A 26,152-nucleotide genomic window follows, 5' to 3' on the forward strand; every position below is an offset into this window, starting at 1 on the left:
AAACTGTTCCTCTGAGCAAAGCTACAAAGCTAAATAGGGAACTGAAGACAATAGCAGCAAACCATTCCAAGAAATAAAAATGGGCAAATGGTCCAATACATATTTCTCAAAAAGAGAAACATAAATATGAAAAACTGTTCAAGAAGTGCAGAGCAAAGCTGGGTGCGGTAGTACAGCACAGGCCTGTGATCCCAGCACGCAGGGAGGCAGAGGCAGGCGGACCTCTGTGAGTTTGAGGCCAGCCTGCTCTGCAAAATGAGTCAGCTGAGGCTATACCAGAAACCCTCTAGAAAAACAAAACAAAACCCAGTAACAACCAAATCAATTCAAAACCATAATTAGAAAAGACAGAAATCAACACATGCTGGGGCTCAGTGGCTAAGACTGTTTCTTGCTCTTTCAGAGAATCAAGTTTCCTTCTCAGTGCCCAAGTTGGGTGTCTCATAACCTCATGTAACTCTCGTTCCAGTGGATCCAATGCCTTCTCTGGCCTCTGCTATCATGTCCACAGACACTGTAAACACTCACATACACATAGTCAAGAAAAAGGAAAAAAAAAGAAAAGAAAAAAAAATCAACAAATACTGACAAGGATGTAGAGAAAGAACTGTCGGACTGTAAATGACTTCAGCCATTACAGGTGAAAAAAGAAAAAAAAAAAAGCAAAAACCTCTTCAAAAGACTAAAATAAAGAGCCAGGCGTGGTAGCACCCATCTCTAATCCCAAAGGGTTTAAAGCCATCCTAAGAAAACAAACAAAAATCTCACGTATGATCCATCTATGTTCTAGGGAAATCTCTGGATATCCACAGGAAATTAAATATGCCTTCCAAAGAGACAACTGCTCTTCCATGCTAGGTAGTGCAGAATCTACCTAGGTGCAATGACAAATAGAAAAGAAAATGGATTCCTAAGAGCCTGAATCAGAAGGAATTACAAAGATTTTTTTTTAATTATTCAATTATTTAGAACATTAGAAAAAAAATAGAACATTAGTGAAATTATAGGATACAAATAAAGAATCTAAATTCAACAAGAATACAGATAAATGTATTCTATGCTCCAAAAGGCAGTAACTGCCAGCTAAGATTATTATATTATTATATCTAGCATGATTAGAAAAGGAAAAAACTGTATGGTAAACAAACTGAAAAAACTAAAAGTACTACACACAGAGGCACCTGAATAAGTTCTGTGTGTTGAAGAGAAAAACAAGTACATGAAAATAATGGAAAGAAACTCCATGGTAGAACAGTAGATAAGCAAATACAGATTATGAAAAGGGAAGAAGGGATCAATAAAATGATGAGAATATATACACACCCTTCAATGATAACTGCTGTAATATCTAACACAACAGACTTCAAAGCACACTGGGAAGAGATCAGTTAATACTGGATAAGCAATGCTTTAATACACATACTGCCTTTCATGTGTTAAATCAGCATACGATGCACTAGATATCATGGATATTTCAAACAAAGTCTATTTGGGCAGATTTTCTTTTCCTCTTATCCTCCCCATCTTCACGGCACCCCTAGTTGTCTGTCCTAACCTCTGCCACCCAGGCTCTTTACCTCTTTCATGTTCCATGTGCCCTTCTGCACACTCCTCATCCTTCCTATCACCTGCTTTTACCCTCTCCAGTGGTCTGAGTGAGAGCCGCAGATACCATGGAGCTATATTATCTTCTGGGGAGGACATGGGTCCTCCTCTGAGTATATGTCCAGAAGTGGGACAGCTGGGTCATTTGACAGGCAATATTTTTACACGTTTGAGAAACCTCCATACTGAACTCATAATTACACTATTTTGCACTTACCAACAATGTATTAAAGTTCTTCTTCTCCCACATTCTTCCCAGCATGTATTGCTGTATTTTTTTATAACCACTCTGACTAAGGTGAAATGGTATATTAGTTTTAATTTGCATTTCTCTGATGACTAGGAATGTTCAACAAATGTTCAACATTTAAAAACATTTGTTAGCTGTTTCTTCTTTAAAAAACTCTGGTTAATTGGCAGTTTTGGGTTTTCAGTGTTAATTTTTGTCAATTCTGTCTAAAGTATAGTTGGTAAGATTCTCTCCCATTCTTTTGTTGTACAGAAACATGTTAAGGTGATGTAGTCCCATCTGTTGATTCTTGGGGCTTGGTCATTTGATCCTGGAGAGCAGTTCAGCAAATTCTCACCTGTACTTGACGTGCACTTCCCACATTTTCCTCTAGCAGTTTCAAGTTTTAAATTACGTTATGTGATCTACTTCAAGTTGATTTTTTAGAGGAGAAAGATGAATTTAATCTCATTCTTTTGCAAGCAGACATGCAGTTTTGCTGATGAGAACACTTTTTTTACATTGCATGCTTTTGACACTGTCCACAGTTAGGTGGGCACAGGTTGGTCTTTATTTCTGGACCCCCTAGTCTGTTCCGCTGGTCTTCCTGTGTTTGTATGCCAGTGCCAAACTTTGTCTGCCACTACAGCTCCAAGGAATAATTTGAGTTGAGGCACTGTTGTAACTCTGTATTCTTTTCCTTATGACTACTTTGCTTATCCCTGATCTTTCATGGTTCCACATAAATTCTTGGTTGTTTTTTCTAATTCTATGAAGAATGACACTGGAATTTTGACAGGAATCACATTGAATACATAGATCTACTTTTGGTGATATTGCCATTCTCACAGTATTAATTCTGCCAATCCAGGATCATGGAATGCTTTGTCACCATCTAGATTCTTTGATTTCCTTTTTCAGTGCCTTGAAGTATTCACTGCAGCAGTCTTAGCTTGACTAGATTTATTCACAGGTACTTTATTTATTTTCAGCTGTTATGAATGTTTTTCCTAATTTCTTTCTCTTTTGTATATTGACTTTTTCTTTTAACCTGCAACTTTACTGAAAGTGCTTATTAGATCTAGAAGTTTCCTGGTAGATTCTTTAAGTTCTTTGAAGTATAGAATCATGCTGTCTACAAATAGGGATATGCTCATCCCCTCCTTCCTATTTTATCCCTTTCACATCTTTCCCTTATCTAGTTGCTACAGCTAAGACTTCAAGCAGTATATCGAATAGGAGAGATGAGAGTATGTATCACTGCCCTACTTCTGATTTTAAAGGGAATGCTCTCAGTTTTCCTCCATGTAACATAATATTGACTGTAGATTTGTAGTAATGGTTTTATTATTGTGTGGTTGCTGTCTCTATTCCTAATGTGTCTAGGACTTTAATCATGAAGGCACGATGATCTTTTTCTTCTCTTCATTTATTGAAATGATTATGTAATTTGTCCTTAAGTTATTTACATGATTTGTTGCATTCATTAATTTGCATATGATGAACTAGGCTACTCTCTTTGGAATGAGGCTCACTTGGTCATGATATTAATGTGTTCCTGGTTTTGGTTTCAAGTATTCTGTTGACAATTTTTGCATCTAATTCATTAGAAAAGTTAGTGTGAAGTTTTCTTTAAATCATTGTGTTTTTACCTGGTTTGGGAATCAAGATAATAAATTAATTTGGTAGTGGTCCCTTTCTCTATAGGACATATTTCTAAGGGTATTATTCTAATCCAATTTCATATAACAAACTCTTCTGGATCTGAAGACACAGAGTTTCAATCTCAATCAACAAGAGTGGCTCGCGTCAATATCCTACTCTCACCAAGAGACAAGTCATTCAGACAAACCAAACCAAACAAAAAACGAGTCAAAGGATATTACTGACTAAATGGACCTAACAGTACTTTGAGAACATTTCCTCTAAAGACCTCAGTATATAAGTCTTCTAGCAGACCGTAGCATTCTCTCTAAAACAAATCACATAGCAGGGCATAAAACAAGTGAGCAGTTTCTTATCCAATCATGATGGAAAAAACTATAACTCAACAGCAAAAGATATGACAGAAAATATGCAAACTTATGATTGAGAAACAACACACTACTGAATGAGGGTCACTGAAGTAGTTTTTAAAAATTAAGAATTCTTAGAACCAAATGAAAATCAAAACATAACATACCAAAACCTATGGGCTGTAATAATTAAAAGCACATTTATATCTACAAGTGCCTACACTGAAAAAAAAAATATTTCAGGCCAAGTAAGATGAGTCAAAGAGTAAAAGTACCAAGCCAATCAAACCTGATGGTGGGAATAACATGGTAAGAATGAATGATTCCCACAGGTTTTCCAACCTTTACATATGTGCCCTGTGTATACTCATGTGTGTGTGTCTCTCTCTCACACACACAAATGAAATAAATATTAAAAACCAGAGATCTAAATGTAATGACTCAATAATGTACTTTAGGACCTGGGGGGAGACAGGGGAAAGGGAAAACATGCCCCACCTATAACTGGTAGACAGAAATAAATACTAAAGACAGAGACAGACATAAAGGAAATACGGCTGGAGAGATGGTTCAGTGAATGTGGAGGCGTTCCGCCACGCTCGGTCAGGCCAAGGGTTTGATCCCTGGAGCCCACATGGTGGAGAGAGAGAACTGGCCCCTGCAAGCTGTCTTCTGACCTCCACATGTGTCATGGCGCGCACACACACACACACACACACACACACACACACACACACAAAAATCAATAAACACCTGTATTTTTCTAAGTTAAAAAAAGAAGACGGGGTGAAACAGAAATGAAAAGGTAGGCACAGTTGCTTTCAGCTCACTGCTAAGCCTGCCCACATCATCTGAGTTCTAACTCAAAAAAGTTTAACTTTTCTTTTTTCCTTTTCTTCTTTGAGTAATGGCAAAATCCTAAGCATATTTGCCTTGACACCAGCTTTCTCTGAAGGCCTCTACCCCACTTTCTAATGCTGCTTATTTTCATATCAACACTGTTGACTCTAACTCAAAAAGCAGGACGTTCTTGCCTTCTTTCTTCCAGGCACCTGCCAAGATTTACAACTTCTTTCTTTGCCTTGTTCTGTTTTATTTTTTTTTCCTCTCAAATTCTAGTAAATGGCCCTTGAGTTCAGAAACTAACAACAATACAAAAGACCAATGAAAGATAGGTGGTTCTTTGAAAAGATAAAGATCATCAAATCCAATATTAGCAAACTTAGAGGTGATAAAAGACACACTAAAGCAGAGAGTTTTGAACTTAAAAAAAAATCATTAGGATCTACCTTAAAACATATTTTAGAGGCCTGAGGCAGAAGTGTTGTTGGCAGAGTTCTAATATACATGCACATAGCTCCAAGGATTGCTATGAGGACTACCTGAAACATACAGGAAAGTGCTCTCTCCAATGCTATGACTTTAATCAGGTGGGGGGGGGGGGCTTGTACCTGTAACCTCAGTACTTGGGAAGCAGAGGCAGAGGATCATTGTGAGTCTGATGTTAGTCTAGTTGACTTAGCTACTTCCAGGCCAGCCAAGGCCACACAGGAAGAAACTTTCAAACCCTCCACAACCCAAAACAACAACAAAACATTGTAAATTATTTCTAAGCAAGTTCTTTTCTTTTGAGGTAAGGTTTCACTATGGAGCTTGGCTTGGCACTCGCAATTCCCCAGCCTCAGCCTTGTGTGCTAGGATTTATAGACAGGTACCACTCCGTCTGGCTTTAGAGTAAATATTTGAACAATAAGGTTAAGATCTTTGAAATCATCTGCGCAGCTGCAGAACCACAACTCAGAAGAAAATTACCTTCAGATTCTAGTCTAATGATTTTTTTCTCGAGATTAATTTATATTGAATGCAAGTACATGAGTGCCACAGCCTGTGGGTGGTGAGCGCACAGCATGCAGAAAGTGGTTCTCTCCTGCCACCTTGTGGGCTATCGGGGTCTAGTGCCCGTCGGCAGGTCCGCTCTTTGCTGCCTCCACCCACTGAGCCACCTCACTGGCCCAAGATTTTTCTCTAACAAAGGTTCAATATGGTCCTTAGAATGACATGGCTGTTACAGAAAATATATAACCTCTGACAAAATTAGCAGGACCAATAGTTTCCTACAGTGCACTATTTTTAACAGCCTCCTGAAGATTGGGTCCATCTTCTTATGTTCAATTTTGAAAGAAACCAAAAAACCTGGGGACAGCAGCAGGAATAACAAGCATCTCAAATTAAAGATAGTTAAATAAGCTGGAATGCTGACCTGGGGAAGGACAAGGATTGAGTGGCAGTGGTCTGTAGTTACACTTTCTCTGTTCTAAACAGGAGGACAAATATGAGCAACTACAGCTTACTAAGAAAGCGCTGTGCAATAGACAGTAAAATGCACTCCGTGGCAGGAATGGCAACTTCCTAAAACGGTAGTCTCTAGTCACAACACTAAACACTGAAGCGTGTTTCTAAGCAGGGCTTGTACTTTAGGTAGAATAAGACTTCATGCGGGGCTTACAAAAATCACTTTCAAGTTTAAGATACACAGAGTAATCAGAAACTGCAGGTGACTGAAGCAGATGGTAGAGAAAGGAGAAGGGGTAGGCAGGGAAACAGAAAATGGAAAATAAGGAAACCAGCAGCGCTCGCTCACTCCACAGCTGCTCTGTGCCACCACTCTCACTCTTTCCCATCTGTTTGGAACTTACTGTCCTCCCATAAACTTCCCAAACTTGTGGATTCTCGGAGAGACTGTTGGGAAAACTCTCCTTGTTCAGTAAGCTTTTCAGTGAAAAGTCACCAAGTGTCCTGCCGCCTAACATGATGCATAACAAAGAGAAACTGTTTTCCTTCCTCCCTTTGCTTGCTTTTCTCCTTTCCTCTCTCAGACCCTCTCCCTCCTGCAGCTCCTTCTGCACCAATCAGTTCCTACTGGTAACTGTATCAGGACACCTGATAAATCACACAGACACACTGTTGTTAAACTCCACGATCTACATTGGGCTTGTTTCATTGTGAAGGTGACGGCCTGGAGAGCTTCACAAATAACTTTTACTGTGGCTGCAGACACATGACAAGGAATTTGCCTCTAACCTTTAGAAGTAAAATGCAGAATGCACTCATTATTAAGCAATCTCATTACAGAACAAACTCTATAACTATTGAATCATGTATTTTTCTTAATACTAGAAAAACCACAACTATATTTTTCAAAATCTGCTTTTACATAATCATTTTCTAAATTTTTTTCTAATCTAAAATTTCCAATTTATCATATTACTATATCAAATAACCATAAAATGTTGAGTTCATTTTAATATCAAACTATATATTAACTCAAAGCACCATTTGTTTTATATCTTGTAAGGGCAGAAATGTAACTAAGAAACTGATTTCTAATCAATTTGACATCCACAATGCTACGTGTGATTTTATCAAAATGCTATTATGTTTCTAAATAACACAACATAATATTCAAGCTGAAAGGCTTTATCAAATTTTGACTTGAAGGAAAGAAAGAGAAAACTAGGAAAAGAAATACCTAGCTAGCCGGTGTCTAATTGTAGGCACTCCAGGTTTTTCTGCCTCATCCTGAAAAGGAAGTCTTCTGCAGTAATGCAATCCATCCAATCTGATCATTTTGTACTGTAAAAGTACACTGATGTCACACTGCACCCCACTAATTGTGTAATTATGTGTTCATTTCAGATGCATTTTAAAAAGAGGAAAAGATCACGATTATATTGAACAATCAGCTCAAAAGAGGTATTCATTAGAACTTCATTTTATAAACATTTTGAAAATCTTTAATCAACTCAGTCCTGTTTTGTCTCTCTTTAGGTTAATTCTCCATTACTCACATACATTCATCCCTTCTCTAGCTTTCAGTTGCTTTCTTGGTCTAATTCCTAGTCATGTAATTGCTCTTTCTCCTCAATGTTCAATCTGAAATCCAGGGCAGAACTAATAGAAGAAGCCTCATTCGCCTCTCCAGCTACTGTATCTTCCAGAGGAACCAGTCAGCACGGTGACAGAGCACTTGCCTGGCAAAGGACTAGTGCAAAAACAGCAAAACTAAACCTGGAAGTGCAGGCTTGCAATCTAGTTACCTGGAGTCTGAGCAGGAGGATTGAAAGTTCAAGGTCTACCTGGGCAAAAGTGAACTTAAGGCCAGCCTGGGCACCTTAGTGAGACCATCATGCTGAAGAATTAAAAGAAAGGAGGGGCAGGGCCCATTAGGTAAAGCCCTTGCCCTAGCGCGTGCACGGGAGGCTCTCATCCAATCCTAGTATCTCAGAAGCAAAAACATACCACCACCTCACTCATCATTAACTCCCTGTGCCTAAGGTTCCTCATTTGCAGAGCAAGAACAAAAAGTCTAGATTCTGTAACAATGTAGCTGGAACCAAGGAGGTGGCAATGTATCGAAGAGAAGGATAAAATTCTTCAGCATGGCTGAAGCAGTACAGGAGAAAGGCTCGGCACACTATCAGGTACACTAAAAGCTCACATTAAATGGGACCACTGTCATCACCCAAACTTTATTGTGTCCAATTTCACTCCAATTAAAAGCATTTTTGACCCATTTTCAAAAGAAGTCTATGGTTATTAATTTAGCCTTACTGTCTCACCACTGTCCTCTCCCTCCAGAATTCAATCAGTGCCTTTTCTCTTGCACAGTCTCAACCTATCTCTAAAGCGTGGGAGCCCCAGCCCTTCATTACTACCTTCTTTTATCCAGCCAGATAACAAGCCTTTCCACTGCTACCTCCCAAAGCCCAGAAAGCACTTTCCAGTCTCCCTGGCTGTAATTACTCCTACTTGTCTTTGGAATGTTATCTTTATTTACTTTGTACTATCTACTGCAGTCTAAGCGTTTTAGGAACTTTGTAAATTCCATTTCACCTTTTACTTTCATAGCCACTAACTGGCCCCAAAACATGGATGCACGCTGCATTCAGTACAACGTGGTAGATCAACTATTAATAAGATGAGGTGACACACGTGGGAAAAGGTGCTCTACCCTGTTAACTGTTTTTTTCCCATAAAATTAGGAGCGATGATAATTTTCTTTTTCACCCTTTCTTACAGTTTTCAAATGTTAAGGAAAAAAGAGAAAAAGAAAGAAACAATGAACAAACAATAGCCAGGCACACTCAGGGAGGCAGAGGCAAATGGATTGCTGTGAGTTCCAGGCTACCACAGGATAAATAAAATGTAAGTTCAGGACAGCCTAGGCTACACAGAGAAACCCTGTCTCGACCTCCTCTCCCCCCGAAAAAAAAGAAAAAAAGAAAGAAAGAAAAAAAAAAACAATAGAAATGAAGTTATTGGGTATTCTATGATTCAGCAATATTATAACAGTATTTTTATAGATCCTACATCCTAAAAATCCTCTTGAGCATATATGGAAAAAAGATGTCTGTGAAATATTAAGAGCTACTGCTTTTCTGTACTTAGAGTTTTCCTGTCTTACTAATTCAGCGGTACACCTAAGACATCCAGGTGATCCTCTGCTGCACCGTGCCCACTTTACTGCTCGGTGTTTTCCGATAGCTGGATTTTCATAACATTATGTTCAAAACACATGACTTTCCACTGCAAAAGTGACACTATCAATATATTTAAATATTTGTAAAACACCAAATATAATTTTAAAATATTCTTACCTAATCCTTTTTGTCCTGGATTCTTTGCAAAATTAAAAGTAAACTGGTAAAAATCCTTAAATCGTCCTGGTTCTTTCAATTCTTGTTCCATCTTGGGTATTTGGGCCTTTAGTTTTTCTATGCTGTCACATCTACATTATAAAATTAAGTTCATAAACAGTTAACTTTCACTATAAATTAAAAACTTAACTTAATTATTCCTATGAGGGCTTACATTTGTTTCCTAGAACTTATTTTTTAAAAAATCAGACAGGTGGGATTTCATGTTTTTTCATAAGTCCCTCACTGACCCCTGAACCTTGTTGAACAACCATGCCCCAGACATCTGTGGCTTCTTCTTATATATGCACAGCTGTGATACAAAGTGTAATTTATTAATGAGATAAAGCAAGAGATTAATCGGAACAATAGGCAATTATACAGTAATGAAAATGCCATGCACGTGTTCTGTCTCTGGAACATCCTAGTTCCAGCACCACTACCCTCACACTTCTGGACCACTGTCAAAGAAAGTAGGGCCATCTGAATGCAAGTACTGAGATAGCAGCACCACCAATATGCTAACTGAGAAAACCACGACGTGACTGACAGGCAGGCAGTGTGCGGTGGAGCGTGCTGGACAAAGGGACAGCTTATACTTCAGGAAGGACAGAAGGATAGTTTAAAATCTTATCGCTCTACTCAGAATGATGTCTAACTTAAAACTTAGGAATTTTTTTTTTTGAAAACTTTGTGAACACAGTCAACTATGAGTCATTAAAATTTCAAAAAGGCCATGGCTAAAGGGTGACTCTTGTCTAGAGTTAGCTTAAAGAAGACAATGTCAGGATGATGAAATGTTAGAATGACTACTTCTAAAAGAAACTGGCTACTCTTTTTAAGTATATTAATTCACCAAACTCTCAACACGCTGACTCACAGACTCCATGTCTGCCTCTGTGAATAGACAAGAATGTATAAAATCAGCCCCACAGCCACCTCTCTCGCTGTGGTAGGCACAGCTAGTACCGCAGTTAGTCCCAGGTCTAGCTGCCAAACTAGGTCTCTTGCCAAGGAAGTACTCTTGAAAACTTGCTTTTAATAAATACTAGCTAAAACCTGTACTACCTTCAACTAAACTATTTAAAGCAGGACTAGGGTTTTTTTTTTCTATGTTTAGAAAACGTTCAAAGAGCTAAAAAGGTCCATGTACCAAACTACTTTCCTCATAACATTGGCCTTATGATAGAAATGTCCTATTTCTTAACGATTAAACAAATAAATCAACACTCCATCCTCTAAACATTTCTGCCTTTGTCTTCCTACTATATTCTCTATAACATTTCATAAAATGCACTTTATATTATATTTTCCATAAGCAGAGACATTGCTTCTCCGTAAGTCTAGTGAAACCTGTCTCTATCAGAAGGCCCAGCAGGTGCAGGACGGGCTGGCTTGGCTGTAGGTGTTAAGCTGGTCCTTCTCTGCCCTGCTTTGTAGATGTTAGTCACAAACCCCTGAACATCATTTCTCTTGCCAGCTCACTCAATGTCAGGCTCTACTGACCAGGCTAAAAGGCCAGGAGAGAAAGGGGAGATTCTGCGCAGGCTGTTGTCAGTAGAGGGAAAGGGTGTTAGTATGTGAAAGGTCCCAGAGCTGTGTAGAGTGCTGACAGCTCTTACAGCAGACCCCACTGCCCTCTGAGCAGCTCTACCTAGCATAGTAGCAGCTTCTGTGCAGGCACCCAGCTCCTGCAGCCCTACCCTCTCCCCAGGGACAGAATTGTGGCCCAGTTGGCTGGCTCACTTCATGCAGCCCCAGGGGTGACAACAGCTATTGCCACCTCTTTACACCTCAGGGTTTTCTCTTACACAGTATATAGCACTTCTTTAAGTCTTCTGTAGTCAAATTACTGGTGAGGCTGTGTTCTGACTGGGCCCAGGTTTCCAATGACCCCGACTCAGTAAGCAGAATCCTGCTTTCAGTCCTGACTGGAATATCACCTGGTTTCACCATCTCTTATAGGTCAGTAAACTACTTCCCTCAGAGAGTGGTTGTGAAGAGATAGGCAAAGCAGTTACTGGGATGAAGCCATGCTGGGTTAATGTGAGCCCTTGGTTTTGTTATATTTTGGAGATAGGATCTCGCTGCAGCCCAAGCTGGCCTTGAGCTCCTATGTAGCTGAGGATGACCTTAACTCCTGATCCTCTTGCTTCTGCCTCCCCAGGGCTGCCCACCATGCCCAACTTCCAGGTTATTTCTGTAGTCCCATTAAACAGTCATTTAGAGATTGTCAGCAAATCTCTACCTATGACTTTTCAATCTATTTATTCAAACCTGCTCAGCTAAGCCAGCCATCAAAACACTAAGTCACTAAGTATAGCCAAAAGCATTCAGTAATGCCCACGTACCCTCTAGTTTTTAAATTCTACATTGTATCAGTTCAGAATACACAGTCTCAAATTAGGAAATAATTTACTTGCTCACTTTACTTTGTTATTTGTTATGTTAAATATTAATGTCAGATATTTTTAACACTGGTGACTCTCTCCTAGGAACACATGATTAAAGAACAATGTAGTTAAGAGGCTACAAAATTATATAGGTATTTTGGCAAATCCATAAAATACCAGGGAAACAACATGCTGACTCAATCCTGTTTGTAGGCTAGGAAAAACTTAACATTTCATTTAAAAACACATGAAAAAATTGAGCTCCATCGCTCTCCGAGCTGGTGTCTCCTCTCCTATGAGGTTACATACTCACCCTAACTCTGTCATACCATCCATGAACTCCTGTTTGGAGAACTCGCACTGTGTGGCTGCCCTGAACTTCCATGCAATGATCAACACACTAATGCTGGCTGGATCGAGAGCCAGATCATCACAGAACTGCTGTATACCATCTATTCCAATTTTATTTTCATCTTGAGGATCTTTAAAAATAGCAATAAAAAAATAAAATTAGTGCCATACTTTTTTATATTCCTAACAAAAAGATACTGTTTTATTTTCTATCTTAAATCACAATATGGTAAACATATGAAGCAGTATTTTCACAGATGTTTCTCCATATAACAACCTAAGTCAGTGTAACCCTAAATAGCACGATTTAAGTATGTAGTAAAGTATAAAAGTAGTTGGACAGTTAACTTTTAAAAATCTCCCTAATGGAGTGCCCATGCTTGGTACCACACACCTTTAGTCTCAGCACTAGGGAGGCAGCAGCAGGCAGAGTTCTCTGAGTTCAAGGTCAGCCTGGTCAGATCTGTCTTACACACCCACACATACACACACACAGACATCTAGCACTTATCCATGTGAAAATGTTACACAAATAAAATAAGACATGCCTATATAGGTACAAGGAATTTTTAATTCATGACACCCATATTTTATTTAATTAGGCATACAAAATTAACAGTATTAAGTTAGAAATTCTTTTATTAAAACAAAATTCATTTCACCATAACAATCACTTAAGTACTAGTAAAATTAAATCTATAAATCAACCTTAATCTCAACAGTATAAGTATCTGGTGTTTACAATAGGAAAACTGTTTTTTGTTTTGTTTTGTTTTGGTTTTTTGTTTTTTTTTTAAGGTACATACAAAGAAAGAGGTTCCCCTCTAATTGTACCAAATATGATTTGGTAAAAATATCAAGAGTATCTGTCAGTGACTCTCAGTTACAATGATGCACATCGGCTGAGTATATAGTTCAGTGGTACACACTTGCCTGGCCTGCGCGACAAGAAAGCACTGGATCCACTCCCAGCATTATGGAAAACTAAAAGAACCAACACTTTGGGGCATAGAATATAATCCCATTTGGGGGAAATTTTGAAAATAACTATATGTATGTCTGCATAAACATAAAAGACATTTATGTTTCCATGCTGGACTATAAAATGTTACTCTCAGGAGAATAAGAAACAAACAAAGAAACTGTTAACCTTTTCCTGTTTTTTTTTTTTTTCTTTTTCCCTTTTCTGAGATGGTCATATCCCTCTGACTGCCTCTACCTCTGAGATAAAGGCATGTACCACTATGCCCAGCTGTTCAGCTTTTTAAAAGCATGTGTTGCTTTACAAAAAGTTATCTCACAGACTTTCTTAAAACCTGGCTCAGAAAGTTTTACAAACACAAGTTTAAGAAAAATTGCCTCCAATCTTTCATTCTCAAACTACCTGACTGGGGAGAGGCCAAGGAGACACTGGGTGAAAAGGAGAAGGATTTCTCTTCTAAGGTCTGTGTAGCTGCAGGATCTCCACAGTCTGGGAAGCTGATGTCTCAGAACAAGCCAACAAGTTTGGAAAACTTTGCTCAAAACATCTAAAGTCACACAATACTCACCTTTGTATCTATTGTACAGTTGTTCCAACTTCTTCCTGTCCAATGATCCTTTTACACTCTCCCGTATATAAAGTTCTGGATTTTGAAAAAAATTATCTGTTGCAACATCTAACTTCCAGTCATTTTGAGAAAGACAACTTACTGCAGTTTTCTCACTAGATTGTGTGAAGATCATAAACTGACGAACTTTATCCTTCTGCGATGATTTCAACTTGTTCTGTGAGAACCAGAAAACAAACTGAAACTGTGAAAAACATCACTGCACACTTCATTGTAGCTAAATCATTCTCATTAGTAATGTTTTTCTTCACAAAACGCGAAAGTGTATTTTTACTGAAACTTATTTGTGATTAACTTATTTGTTAATCAGCAAGACAATTAAAAAATATCTGAAACACTACATTTGGTAGAGTTCTGGAAAGGCACACGCATAGAGATAGAACAAGGGAGCTCGGCCTCCTTGTATCAGAGAAGACATCCGGACAGTGAGCCAGACCACCACCAGAGGGGACTCAACAGGCATCTGCTGCAGTCCTGTGCGAAGCCCGGCACTGCTCCTGTGCTGTTTCCACAAAACGGAGGACGGCAATTTCTCCTCGTTGGTGTACAGGAAATACATTAACTCTTACCAGAATTCCCTCACATTTCCTTCAAAAAGGAATCTATCCTCCTTACATACAGCCATTAAAGATGTTTTTTTAATTATACATCTCTTTTGGTGCATATGTGCATGTGTGCGTGCACGTGTGTGGGTGTGTGTGCACACGCGCGCACATACATGCCAAGATGCTAATGTGGAGGTCAAAGGACAATTTGTAGGAAGCACTTCTCCCTTCTATCATGAATGTCCTAGGGAAAGAATTCAGGTCACCAGACTTGGCAAGCAGGTGCCTTTCCTTCCCAGCCACCTCACTGGTCCCTGACACAGTCCTTATTCAGACCCTTTCTCCCTTATGTTCCCTAGGAGGGATCTCTTTTTTGTGCTTGTCCCTTTTCATTTGCCCTACACTGACAAGAATTCACTTTTTTTACTTAAACCCAAAGCAAAATAAGACAGGGCCATCAGGCTCTTCACACTCTCCTGCTGTTAAAGACTGTTGTCCCCCTTGTACCCAAGGTAGTCTCCTGTGCAAGGCCTACTATACTCTTCTTCCTTTCAAGTCCCAATTCTGTTTTCTCAGCAAAATGGTTGGCTTTTCTAATACTGCAATGTAAATGGAGGGTCAAACACATTACACATACAATGGTCTGCAGTTTAAGCAGCATGACTAAGACCTCCTGAAGTTCTGATATAGCCAAGAGTGCCAGATCTCAACCTTCAACCTCATGGATGAACACAGGGGAAAACACACCCAGAAGGTAAATACTCTCTTCACAAAAATCAGCCAGCATATGTAGAAAAAACAAGAACAACAAAAGTAGCCTTTTGTTCAAATTCAAATTCTAGTATTCTAGGAACCTTCCTGCTTAATGGATATATTTATAAAACTTTTGAGAATCTTGGAGATGCTATCAACGATAGCAATAAGCATTACCACCATCACAGAGTGAAAATAAGACTGCAAAATCAAGTGTGGAAACAGACCCTATCTCTCAGAGCATGAACTGTGCTTTGCTCTGAGACTCCTGTGTCCCTCTCTCCTCTCTTGGTAAGCGTTAGTGTATGAAGCTACACATTTCAACCTCATCAACTATCCGCCACTGAGACAAAAACTGTAAAATGTACGAGCTTCCTGTACTTGACTTTTAACCCTACCTCCTCTGGATACCACTAAGTTATAGCCCAGTGAGTCTCAATCCATGGGTCTCAACCACTTTGGCTAACTTATATCTCCAAAAAATATTTACATTGCGACTCATAACAGCAGCAAAATTATAGTTATGACGTAGCAACAGAAATAATCTTGCAGTTGGGGTCACCACAACATGAGGTACTGTATCACAGGGTGGAAGCATTAAGAAGGTGGAAAACCACTTTTATAGCCCATCACAAGATGCATCTTGCAGAGACCCAGGCTTATTCTTAGCCTTGAAATGCATTAATATTCACTGACAAGCCTAATGAAATAAGCAAAAAGGAAATAATTTAAATTCCTGAAAGTTAATTAACTGAAAGTAAACTACAAACCTATTTTTATTTCAACCCTGGAAAATTTTCTGAAATACAGCATACCTTCTCTCACGAACCACAGGGTATCTGACATATTTATACCTCTTTAAAGTGGCATCACATGATCACCACGGGCCAATGTACACTATAGAAAGGAAGCCTGGAAAGCACTGGAATTAACCCTGAAAGAACCTTGCAGCTCTCCCTCCACTCCCTAAGGCTGGAGGCAGCAAGACAACTGGCTTTCTGGGCTTCGAACAGTAATGCGCACACTGTGCTGCTCCCTGCTGGAGACAGGAACCTAAATCGCACAGTGTAAACTGCTCCTACGAGCCGAGAACTGTGCACTGCACTGGTGACTTCCTGAGAAGGCTAGAGAGTAGAAATGGTGAAGGAAAAGATAAAGGACCTTCTTATTCAACTAAGTATCAACACTACACAAACTCCTTAATTTCACTTCATACATCTCAGTTTTTAATATAATTAACTATTTTGTCTGTTTCAAGTGTAAATTTTTGGTCTGTGGGGAAATAAACACATTCTTAAAAAGAATGTGCTGCAACCTCATAAAAACAAACGAGCGGCACCTGGTAGAGAAATGATAAGAGAGCAAGCTGGAGGGGTAATGGGATGTCCCGTTCCTGCCTGCTCTGCCGTGTCCGATAAACACCCTCCATACTTCTGGCAATGGGCTGTCAGCATTCCTCTCGGTTCCCCACCAGGGCAAGATTCAGCATTCATCTCCCTCGTGGACGGCGGAATGGTTCTGTGGCTACGGGCTTTCCTAGGTAAATTACATCTGTTCTCTGCTGAGGCCCGTTAGAACCCTAACACTCACATCTTTTTCTTTTTTTTTTTTCACATCTTTTTCTTAAATTTAGTTTTTTTATTTTCTTTTTTAAGATTTGTTATTTATTATATACACAGTGCTCTGCCTGCATCAACACCTGCACGCCAGAAGAGGGCACCAGATCCATTATAGATGAGTATGAGCCACCATGTGGTTGCTGGGAACTGAACTCAAGGACCTTTGGAGGAAGTCAGTGCTCTTAACCTCTGAGCCATCTCTCTGTATCTCTGGCTGGCCTCGAACTTAGAGGTCCACCTGCAGCACTACACCTGGCTGTAGATTTTCTCTGTTTCTATTAAAAACTTAGTAGAGACCTTTTTCCATGAGAAAGCCTCAATGATTCAGCAGTCAATGGCGTAGATTAGATTTACTTTACTATGTTTTTAAAAGGAATAGAACAGAGTGGCTGTTAAATATGATTAAGCAGTATAATCTTCAATCCTTGTGTGTTAAAGCCACCAAGAATTACCAAGTTTGCAAGAAAAGTCAACAGTGGTAGGAATGCAAGAACATGTAATACTCAGGCGGTGTGTGGGGAAACCCAGAAAATTTCCATAATGTGAAAAATAAAACTCAACTATTTGCTTTATAAAATAAAAAAAAAGCCTAGACTGTGAACACATACCACTTTATACTTAAATCTGTCTATATTCCCCTCCTTTCTTTTTTAACTCAATATATTTAAGAATCATATTAAGAAAAATTTCTTTTCCTAGAAAAGGGTATGGCAAGTTTAATCCCCAGCACTAAAATGAGTGGTTTATCTGAAAAAGCCAAATAGTGCTTTGGATCTAGCCAAGCACATTTTCAAGCATATTGTACCACTGAACTCACAAAACACAGTGACTAGATTAACAGAAGCCCAGGATTACCCTACAGGGGGAAAAAAAAAAAAAGTTAAGTTGTGAAAGTCTTCCTAACATGTTTGGTTTATCCCAAGACCATGCACATGAAAAATGCTTTCTTGCCATCAAACACCCCAATGTCAAAACAGAAGTAACATTAACAAAGACATATTTGTTTAAAAAAAAAAAAATCCCATCCACAATGTTCACCTTCTTCCCCCTAAGTTCAACTTCTGTCTCCACTCCAGAAAGGCGCTCAGGCAGAGTTTCGAGAAACTGTTATTATTTTGAAGTGCGTGTGAGTGCTGGGCCCGCAGGCTTGCCTGTGCAACAAGTGCATGCCTGTGGAGGTTGATGAGGGGTTGGTTCCCCTGGAGCTGGATCACACATGACCATGAGCTTCCTGTGGACACCCAACCTGGGGTCGTCTGTAAGAGCAGCAAGTCTCTTACATTCTGAGCCATCTCTCCAGGTCTGAAATGAATGTTTGAAATGCAATTCTAGTTAGTTAATATCTATTTCATAAGAGTTAATATTTTGAAATATCAGAACACCTTAATGAGGCCAGGTATAGCAGCACAGAGGGCAGATCTGGTCTACAAAGTCAGCCTGGCCTACACAGCAAGTCCCAGACAAACCAGGGCTGCCTGGCGAGACTCTGACTCAAAAACAACCTTACTGATCATGTGTCACTTTGTTTTATTTTGGTTTTTTGAGACAGGGTTTCTCTGTATAGCCTTGGCTGTCTTACACTCACTTTGCAGACAAGGCTGGCCTCAAACTCAGAGATCTGCTTGGCTCTATCTCCCAGAATGCTAGGATTACAGGCATGCACCACCGCACCCAGCAAAAAATTATTTATTTATTTTGTGTGAATGAGTGCTCCATCTGCATGTACAACTGCAGGCCAGAAGAAGGCATCAGATCCCAATACAGATGGTTGTGAGCCACCATGTGGTTGGGAATTGAACTCAGGACCTCTGGAAGAGCAGACAGTGCTCTTAACCCTGAGCCATTTCTCCAGCCAAAGATTTATTTATTATGTATATAGTATTTTGCCTGCCTGTGTGCCTGCAACCCAGAGGAGGGCACCAGATCTCATTATAGATTGTTATGAGCCACCAACTAATTGCTGGGAACTCAACTCGGCACTTTCAGAAGAATAGCCAGTGCTCTTAACCTCTGAGCCATCTCTCTAGCCCATTAAAAGCTCTGTGTGTGTAGTAGGTGCCAGTGAGATGGCTATGCCTGTAAAGACACTGGCCACCAAGCCTAATGACCTGAGTTCAATCTCCCACAAGCTGTCCTGATTTCCAAATGTGCACTGTGGCACATATGCGCCCCATACACAAGTAAATAAATGTAATGCATTTTTAAAAAGCTCTGTGTGCCTATTCCAATGTGATCAGCATGTGCTTAATTAATTTTTTAATTCCTATGACATACATAAATGCCAGCTTTAGTGTCACAGGCTCTGTGTTCTTATGTGAGACCAAGTCTACTGCAGACACAATTCAGTGTTACTCAGACCTCAAACACTCAGCTACAAAGAGCCTTTCCATAGACCAGGGGCAAAGGTGCAAAAAGTCAATACAATGAGATGACCTGCTCCAAGAGAAGACTTTCAGCTAGGGACAAAGTTCTACTCCAGGCAGAGTGAGAGTGAACTGTGCAGCGCTCCTTTCACCGTAGGTTTGCTGAGTTGGCTTAAGCCTAACTGGCAAGATTTCCACCCAACTCCTACCTCTTACCTCCTAACTGCTGTGTGATTTGGAGAAAAGTAACCCCTGCTTCAGCAAACAAAGTGTTACAGTTCTAGGCACTTAACTTGAATTAATTTAACCTTAACTTGTACATAGAAGAATTCTTACTCCATAAACTAAGCAAGAATAATGGGGGGGAGGGGTGCGAATAAAAATTATTTAAATGGTAAATGAAAATAATGAAAAATAATGACCACAATCAAAAAAACTAGAAGCTTGTATTTATTTGAGTTACCACAGTGTTTCAGACCTTATGCTAGCCACTTACTTTCTTTTCTTTTTCTTTTTGGGGGAGGTGGGAGAACACTAGGGAAGAATAAGATCTCCTATGTGGCCAAAGCTAGCTTGAAACTTAAGAACTAGTCCTGTCTCAGCTGCCCAAGCTGGGCTTAGAGGCAACGGCGCATCTTGATTTATATGTAACAACTCTGAAAAGTGCTCTCACTGGGCCCAGCTTATGGAAAAGGAAGTCATCTGAAAGTAGGACCTATACCCAGCAAGAATAGCAGGGCAGTACTGAAAGCATGATGCCTGGCTTCAAAGAACAGTTCTTCCACAGATTCTACACACATCTTTGTGTGAAATGAAAACAAAGGTTGCAACAGTGTGGCCACTGAGTCAGCAGGCAGTGCTTGGGAGGGCAGCGCTCCTCTTCTACCTAACAGAACTGACTTCTCCCTTCTCCAGTGTAAATATCACCATTCTCACTACAGACTCCCCACTAAATACTGGCTTCCAATCTAGTCTGCTAATACAGGGACGAGGACAGAACATCTATTTAGGGCTTTGCTGCGGGAGTAAGGGGGTAGGTTATTTTTAAGACAAGTAATAAAACAAGATGAAAAGTATATTTATAGTTCTATGACAGTCTATTTTTTAAACAGATGACAATCTATAACTTTGGATAAGGAGGTAGAAAGAACTACAGCCACAGGGAGTCATGGCTTCCTTTTCCAATGAAAAGGCTTGACACAAAATATAAACAGACAGGTTATGGCCATAAACCTAAGGAACTGGGTACAATTTCTAATACTAAGCTAGATCAAACAGAACTCTCAGACCATTCTTTTACATTATAATCTGTAGTATAGAATAATTGCTTATTACTAGGCCTGCGGAGCTTATCACTCATTCTTTAGTTTCCTGTACCATGAATAACAGGTTCAATCATCTAAGAGGTAGGCCATTTCCTGCTACTGAGCAGAATGTGGCAAACACTGTGTGGTTATTATATACAATGATACAATCAGACAGTACATCTATGTGATTCAAAATGGTTGCATATAGCATGTTCCTCACAGGTTTTTTGAGACAGGGTCTTATTCATAGTGTAGTCCAGGATGGCCCAGACCTCACCATGGAGACCTGAGTAGCCTTAAAGACAAGTAATAAAACAGCAATCCTGTCTCAATCCTGACACTCACGGTCAGCATTAGAAGCACCCACAATCACGCCTGACCTACACAGGTGTTCTATTCATAGTCATTTAAGCAATTTTCTCTCCACTACTCCTCAAAATTGTTATATTACTCAAAAGATGGCTGTTATTGAAAATGAAATATCCTTATTTTCTAATAAAAAGTATTTGACTATTTAAAAGTTACTTTTGATAATTTCTATTTACGTACGGCAAGAGGACAGAAACAAGTGCCTTCCATCTTACTTTGTTGGTAATTTTTCATTTGAGCTTCCCTAACACTGCCTGGCCATCTAACAAGCAGTCATAACAGCTAACTTTGCTCTCCAAGCTGGGTGTAGTGATGTATTTTTTTCCTCAGCCACCTGGGAAGTTGATACCGAAAGATCATTTGAGCTCAAGACTTGGAGACTAGCTTTGGCAATCTCATCTCAAAAATAAATAAAAATTTGAAAAAAATATGTTTTTCTCTTTCCATAAACATTTTTCTACAAAAAAAAGAAAGAACCCAAAGAATTGAATATTTTAATTTTCATAGATAACTACAATGGTTAGCATTCAACCATTGATACGTTTGTCTCATAAAGATTCTTAAAAAGTGGAATCTAATTTCAAGATTCTTTATCTACTCTAATAAAGTAATAAATAGCTTAAATATAGGATGGGGTCTCCTCATGTGTCTCATACATAGTTGAGGATGACCTTGAACTTCTGCCCCTCCTGTCTAGCTAGCCCTCGGGGGTGCTGGAATTACAGGTATATACCACTGTGGCCATATGATAGGGCAGTGAGAGGGGAACCCAGGCTTCGTCCAACCACCTCACCAAAACTCCAGCCCCTCAGGGTTCACTAAAATTAACATATACCAACCCAACAAGGGGTAAGTTGTATTTACTTTAGCAGCTGATCACAGTGCTCCATGGGGAGAGATCCTTCAATACAATTTTTTAGAAAATTTCTATTTAAGGGTAAATGTCTAAAAGTTTTACAAACCAGACCCACAGTTTGAAAAAAAAATTCACAAAATTAATGAAAAATTGCTTTGGGGGTATACCTTTTCTTTTTTTAAATTTTAATAAATTACAATTTATTCATTTTGTATCCTCCCTGTAACTCCCTCCTCCCCTCCCAATCCCACCCTCTCTCTCCCTTCTCCACCCATGCCCCTCCCCCAGTCCACTGATAGGGGAGGTCCTCCTCCCCTTCCTTCTGATCCTAGTCTATCAGGTCTCATCAGGATTGGCTGCATTGTCTTCCTCTGTGCCCTGGTAAGGCTGCTCCCCCCTCACGGGAGAACCTTTTCTTGCTGAGGGTACAAACCTAAAGTAGTGGGGCAAACTAGTCAGCTACTCGGTGAGATGTTTCTGTCCACAGCAACTGAATCCCACTTGCAACTATTTCTCTTAAAAAAAAAATTGTCATGGTTGACACGACCATGGCCTGATTAGCACAGTTCTATTTATGTTTTGTTTTGTTGTTGTTTGCTTGCTTGCTTTGATGTAGGGTCTTACTATATGGGCCTGGCTGTCTCTGAACTCATTATGTTGCTCACACTGGCCTTGAACTCCCACTTGTGATCCTCCTGCTTCGGCCCCCAGCATGCTGGGGTTACAGGCATGCGCCACCACGTCCAGAACTGCATCCTGTACTTTAAAAAGGGCCTTTTTTGGGGCTGGAGATGTGAGCAATGATAGAGTACTTGTCTACCATGCACAAGCCTGAGCTGAGCCTCAGCACCTCAAAAGCTGTGTGGAAAGGGGTCTCCTCAAAGAGTTTCTTTATGCATGCCCCAACCTAACAGACCAGAATAAAATGGCACTAGACTCAAATGAATCCTGCTCTTTTACAACTTAAATAAAACCCACATTCAGTTATTTTTATTTACAATGCTTTCACAGATACTAAGAGTTTTAATTTTCAATTATACATTTAATGTTTATATCAGATCAATGGTTTTAATATAGAAGCAACTTAGTTGCGTTCAACATAAGAAACTAGAGTCAAACTAGCCAGAAATTCTCTATCAGTAGTGAAATGTTGCCTCTTTTTTTAAGGAGCTGGAAGAGGAATCAAGTATGAAATCAGGAACCCTGTTTGTAATCCCTGTTCTCTCCTATGCTAGCTCTTCACTTTGCTCAAATCCCTAAGAACCACCAAGGCATTTGCCAGCTCTGCTGTTGGGAGGTGGCAGTACTGCCTACTCCACAAGTGGGAGTAGGAATACATAAGTTATAAGCTGTCATACTAGCATGCACTATGTTCTCAAAAAGAATCTCAATTTCTTCTCTCCTCAAAGACCAAGTTTTCTGCATACACTCATTGATATATATTCAGATCACTAAAATATCCAAAAATTTAAGAATTTTTTTAAATTAACTCTAGAACAGCTAGAGGAAAATGTTGTATTAAACATTATATAATGAAACAGAATTGAAAACTCTGTATACATAAGCTACATAAGAAAAAACTTTACTGAGAATCTTAAAATGACTATCATATTGTAGTCATATGGATATGGACAGCGGAGACAAAAGAAACACTGCCATGCTACTCAAGAGTTCAGCAGTGGTTCCGCCCCTCTTGGAAGTGAAAATCTGCTATCTTTACAATGTTCACCAAGGCAAAAGCCCAACCTACTATCACTTCTCCCCTTTGCTCTAGGGACCTCTTCCACACACTTCACACACTGGTCTCCAGCTACCACCTCACAAACTCTCTCCACCCTGCTTATTCTGCAAGGCTTTTTCTCTCAACTCCCACTTTGCTCAAGTTTTATCTCATCTGGGTGCAGACACTATTTTGCTATTTTGTATCCCCACTTCCACCAGTCCCCAGTTCTCCTGTAATCATTCCCTTCCCTCAATACTGTCTTTTCGCCAGAACGCTTAACAAACCTGCTAAACAGTAGGGAAAGAAATATATACAATGTTTTTTTTTTTTTTTTAACTTTCCCTAGATTCCCCTTCTCAATGCGTAGAACAGTGTGAGCTACACAGCAGATACTTAATGAATGCCAAAAGCAATCAGGTCCTCATTTACTTTACTTGTGGATACACAAAAGATGTGCAACAAAAAGAACAACCCAGAACAGATTTACACATGGCATTTTTAGGGCCTGCTATTTGCAGAAAATATAATTATACATTTCAAAGTCCATACATTTTAAACCACTAAAAACAGTAATTAACAACATTAACTACCCATTAATTTTAATTTTGCTACTTAACATATCTATTGTAATACTTATTTTTCCATTTAACATAATTTAATCGCTAATGCAACTTTCAACCATTTTTCTAGATTTCATGTAATTTTAAAGACCTATTTACATGTTCTACAAACGATAGACTCGAAGAAAATAGTTACATTTTTGTAACCATCTTACAAACTTGCACATGAAAACATTCTGGGGCCTCAATTTTACTTCTGTAAAGGGGAAGGGATATGTTAAATGATCTAAGACACTATAGATCTAAAGACTTCTGTAATTTATAAACATCAAATAGATTACACAATCTACATATATTTTACACATTTAAAACAAATCACTGGAATCATAAAATTGTTAAACTCGATAGAACTTTTAGAAGTGTCCTGTCACCTTATCAATAAGGAGAAAACTCATGTTTTGAATACTTCTTAAAATATACTTGCCTATCATACATGAAGCCCTTGCCTTGGTTTGATATCAGCTCTGAGTTATTTTTGGTTTCTGTGTGAGTGTGAGAGATAGGTAATTGAATTTTTTTTCCTTATAGAAATATTTCAGATATTCCATCATTTATGTCTTTTCTAAAACTGACAATTCATGATGTAGAAATTAGTTGTGGTGCACATACCCAAAAACAAACAAAAAAAAAAAAAAACAAAACAAAACTCCTAACAGCTTAAAATTGTTTAGTAATTGTTTAAGAAACAATTATAAATTTATAATGAAATACTTTTGCTGTAAGATTCTTATGAGCCCATATTGACTTTAAACTAATGAGATCACACCAAGGCAGTAAAATGAGTTAAGGTATACAAAGTGCTTTAAGTTAAGGGCATCTTAACAACCAGTTAACCACAATTATTACGACTGCATGACTTATGGCTAAGTTCCAAAATGAGCTAATTTAATATTAACCAAATGGACCGAAGGCTACAAGCCCAAACCCAAAGTGAGCTCTCATGGAAACGGCATGAATCCTATAATCCTCATGAGCACTGGCGGGCGCTGGATTCAAGGGGAGGTGTCCGATGTGGACTGTCACAGCTGCATTCACACAACGCGATGATGAATGCTCACCAGAGACCCGCACCATACAAGCCCCTCAGTGAGAGTGTGGAAACTCCTGGGGCGTTCCGGAGTAACATCCAAGGCCAGTCCCTTGGATTAACTAATTCATCTCTCTGTTGGGTCTCTGAACTTACACGGTACTCTCCATCAACCACAAACCTGGACTTTACAGGAAAGCTTTCTTACAAATAAAAAGTTTACGAACTTAGCACATAAGAGAAATCTTGAATATGTGGGACCAAAACTACATAACCCACACATGACACCCAGGCAGCTGGAGGCGGGGTCCACCTAAGTGTTCCTGAGCGAAAACAAGCCCCCACCACTGAAGACTGGGGCACATACCCTCCCCAAACAGGCCTTTCTGCTCTCGAGAGCAAAAAGACCACATCACTTTTACTATGCCCCCCCCCCCCCAGCAGCCTGCCGGGAATTCCGCGGTGTGAGTGTACACTTCCAAACTGAAAAACAGTGACCAGCAAGCGCCAGGTACTTAATGACAAAGGACTCAGCTCACCAGAGTCTTCCAGCTTCCGTGACTCTTTCTCACCCAGACAAAAAAAGAAAAAAAAGAAAAGAAAAAAAAAAAACAAAAAAAAAAAAACAGGAGAGTCGCAACTTGACAAACTGTTTTTTAAGAATCACAAATGGTCCCTAACTGCTATAATAAAGCAATTACTCCTCCCACCCCAAGCAAATAGAGCAGGCGCTCGGAAGCCAGCAGGTCCCGGGTCCCCCGGCTGCACTTCCGTCCGCAGCCCGGAGCCTCCCAGACCCCTCGCGGGGACCGACCGAGCCTCTGCCGAGCTGCCCCAACTCCCGGGCGCCGGGCGCCGGGCGCCAGCACTGACCGGGAAGGCCGCCGCCGGCTCGCACCGAGGGGCCAGGCCGGGACCAGGCAGCACCGGGCCCGCTGCCCAGGCGCCGCCCGGCCGCACAATGGGGCGCGGGCCGTCCCCCAACGCCTCCGCGCCCGGCGCCCGGCCCCGCTCCGGCGACTAGGCCCCGCCGCGCTCCGCTGCCCGGCCCTCGCGTAGCGGCGGTGCCGG

The 26,152-nt window shown here is 39.9% G+C and overlaps 1 protein-coding gene across 2 annotated transcripts in view; it reads right to left on the reverse strand.

The window, feature by feature from the left end:
- Positions 1-26,063, reverse strand: part of Dcun1d1 (defective in cullin neddylation 1 domain containing 1) — a 37,074-nt gene extending 11,011 nt beyond the window's left edge. The window contains exons 1-4 of one of the 2 annotated variants that reach the window (XM_055625965.1): positions 25,955-26,063; positions 13,840-14,056; positions 12,252-12,420; positions 9,507-9,637 (exon numbers count right to left, since the gene is read on the reverse strand). In XM_055625965.1, coding sequence (XP_055481940.1) covers positions 9,507-9,637; positions 12,252-12,420; positions 13,840-14,014 — 475 coding nt within the window. In that variant the 5' untranslated portion in view covers positions 14,015-14,056; positions 25,955-26,063. Of the gene's footprint in view, positions 1-9,506; positions 9,638-12,251; positions 12,421-13,839; positions 14,057-25,620; positions 25,902-25,954 lie in introns of those variants that run through there. The other variant, XM_055625964.1, reaches the window with a different exon arrangement.
- Between the last annotated feature and the right edge of the window lie 89 nt (positions 26,064-26,152).

This window comes from Psammomys obesus, unplaced genomic scaffold (genome assembly GCF_907164565.1).
Source record: "Psammomys obesus unplaced genomic scaffold, mPsaObe1.curated_primary_1811, whole genome shotgun sequence".
Taxonomy (NCBI): Eukaryota; Metazoa; Chordata; class Mammalia; order Rodentia; family Muridae; genus Psammomys; species Psammomys obesus.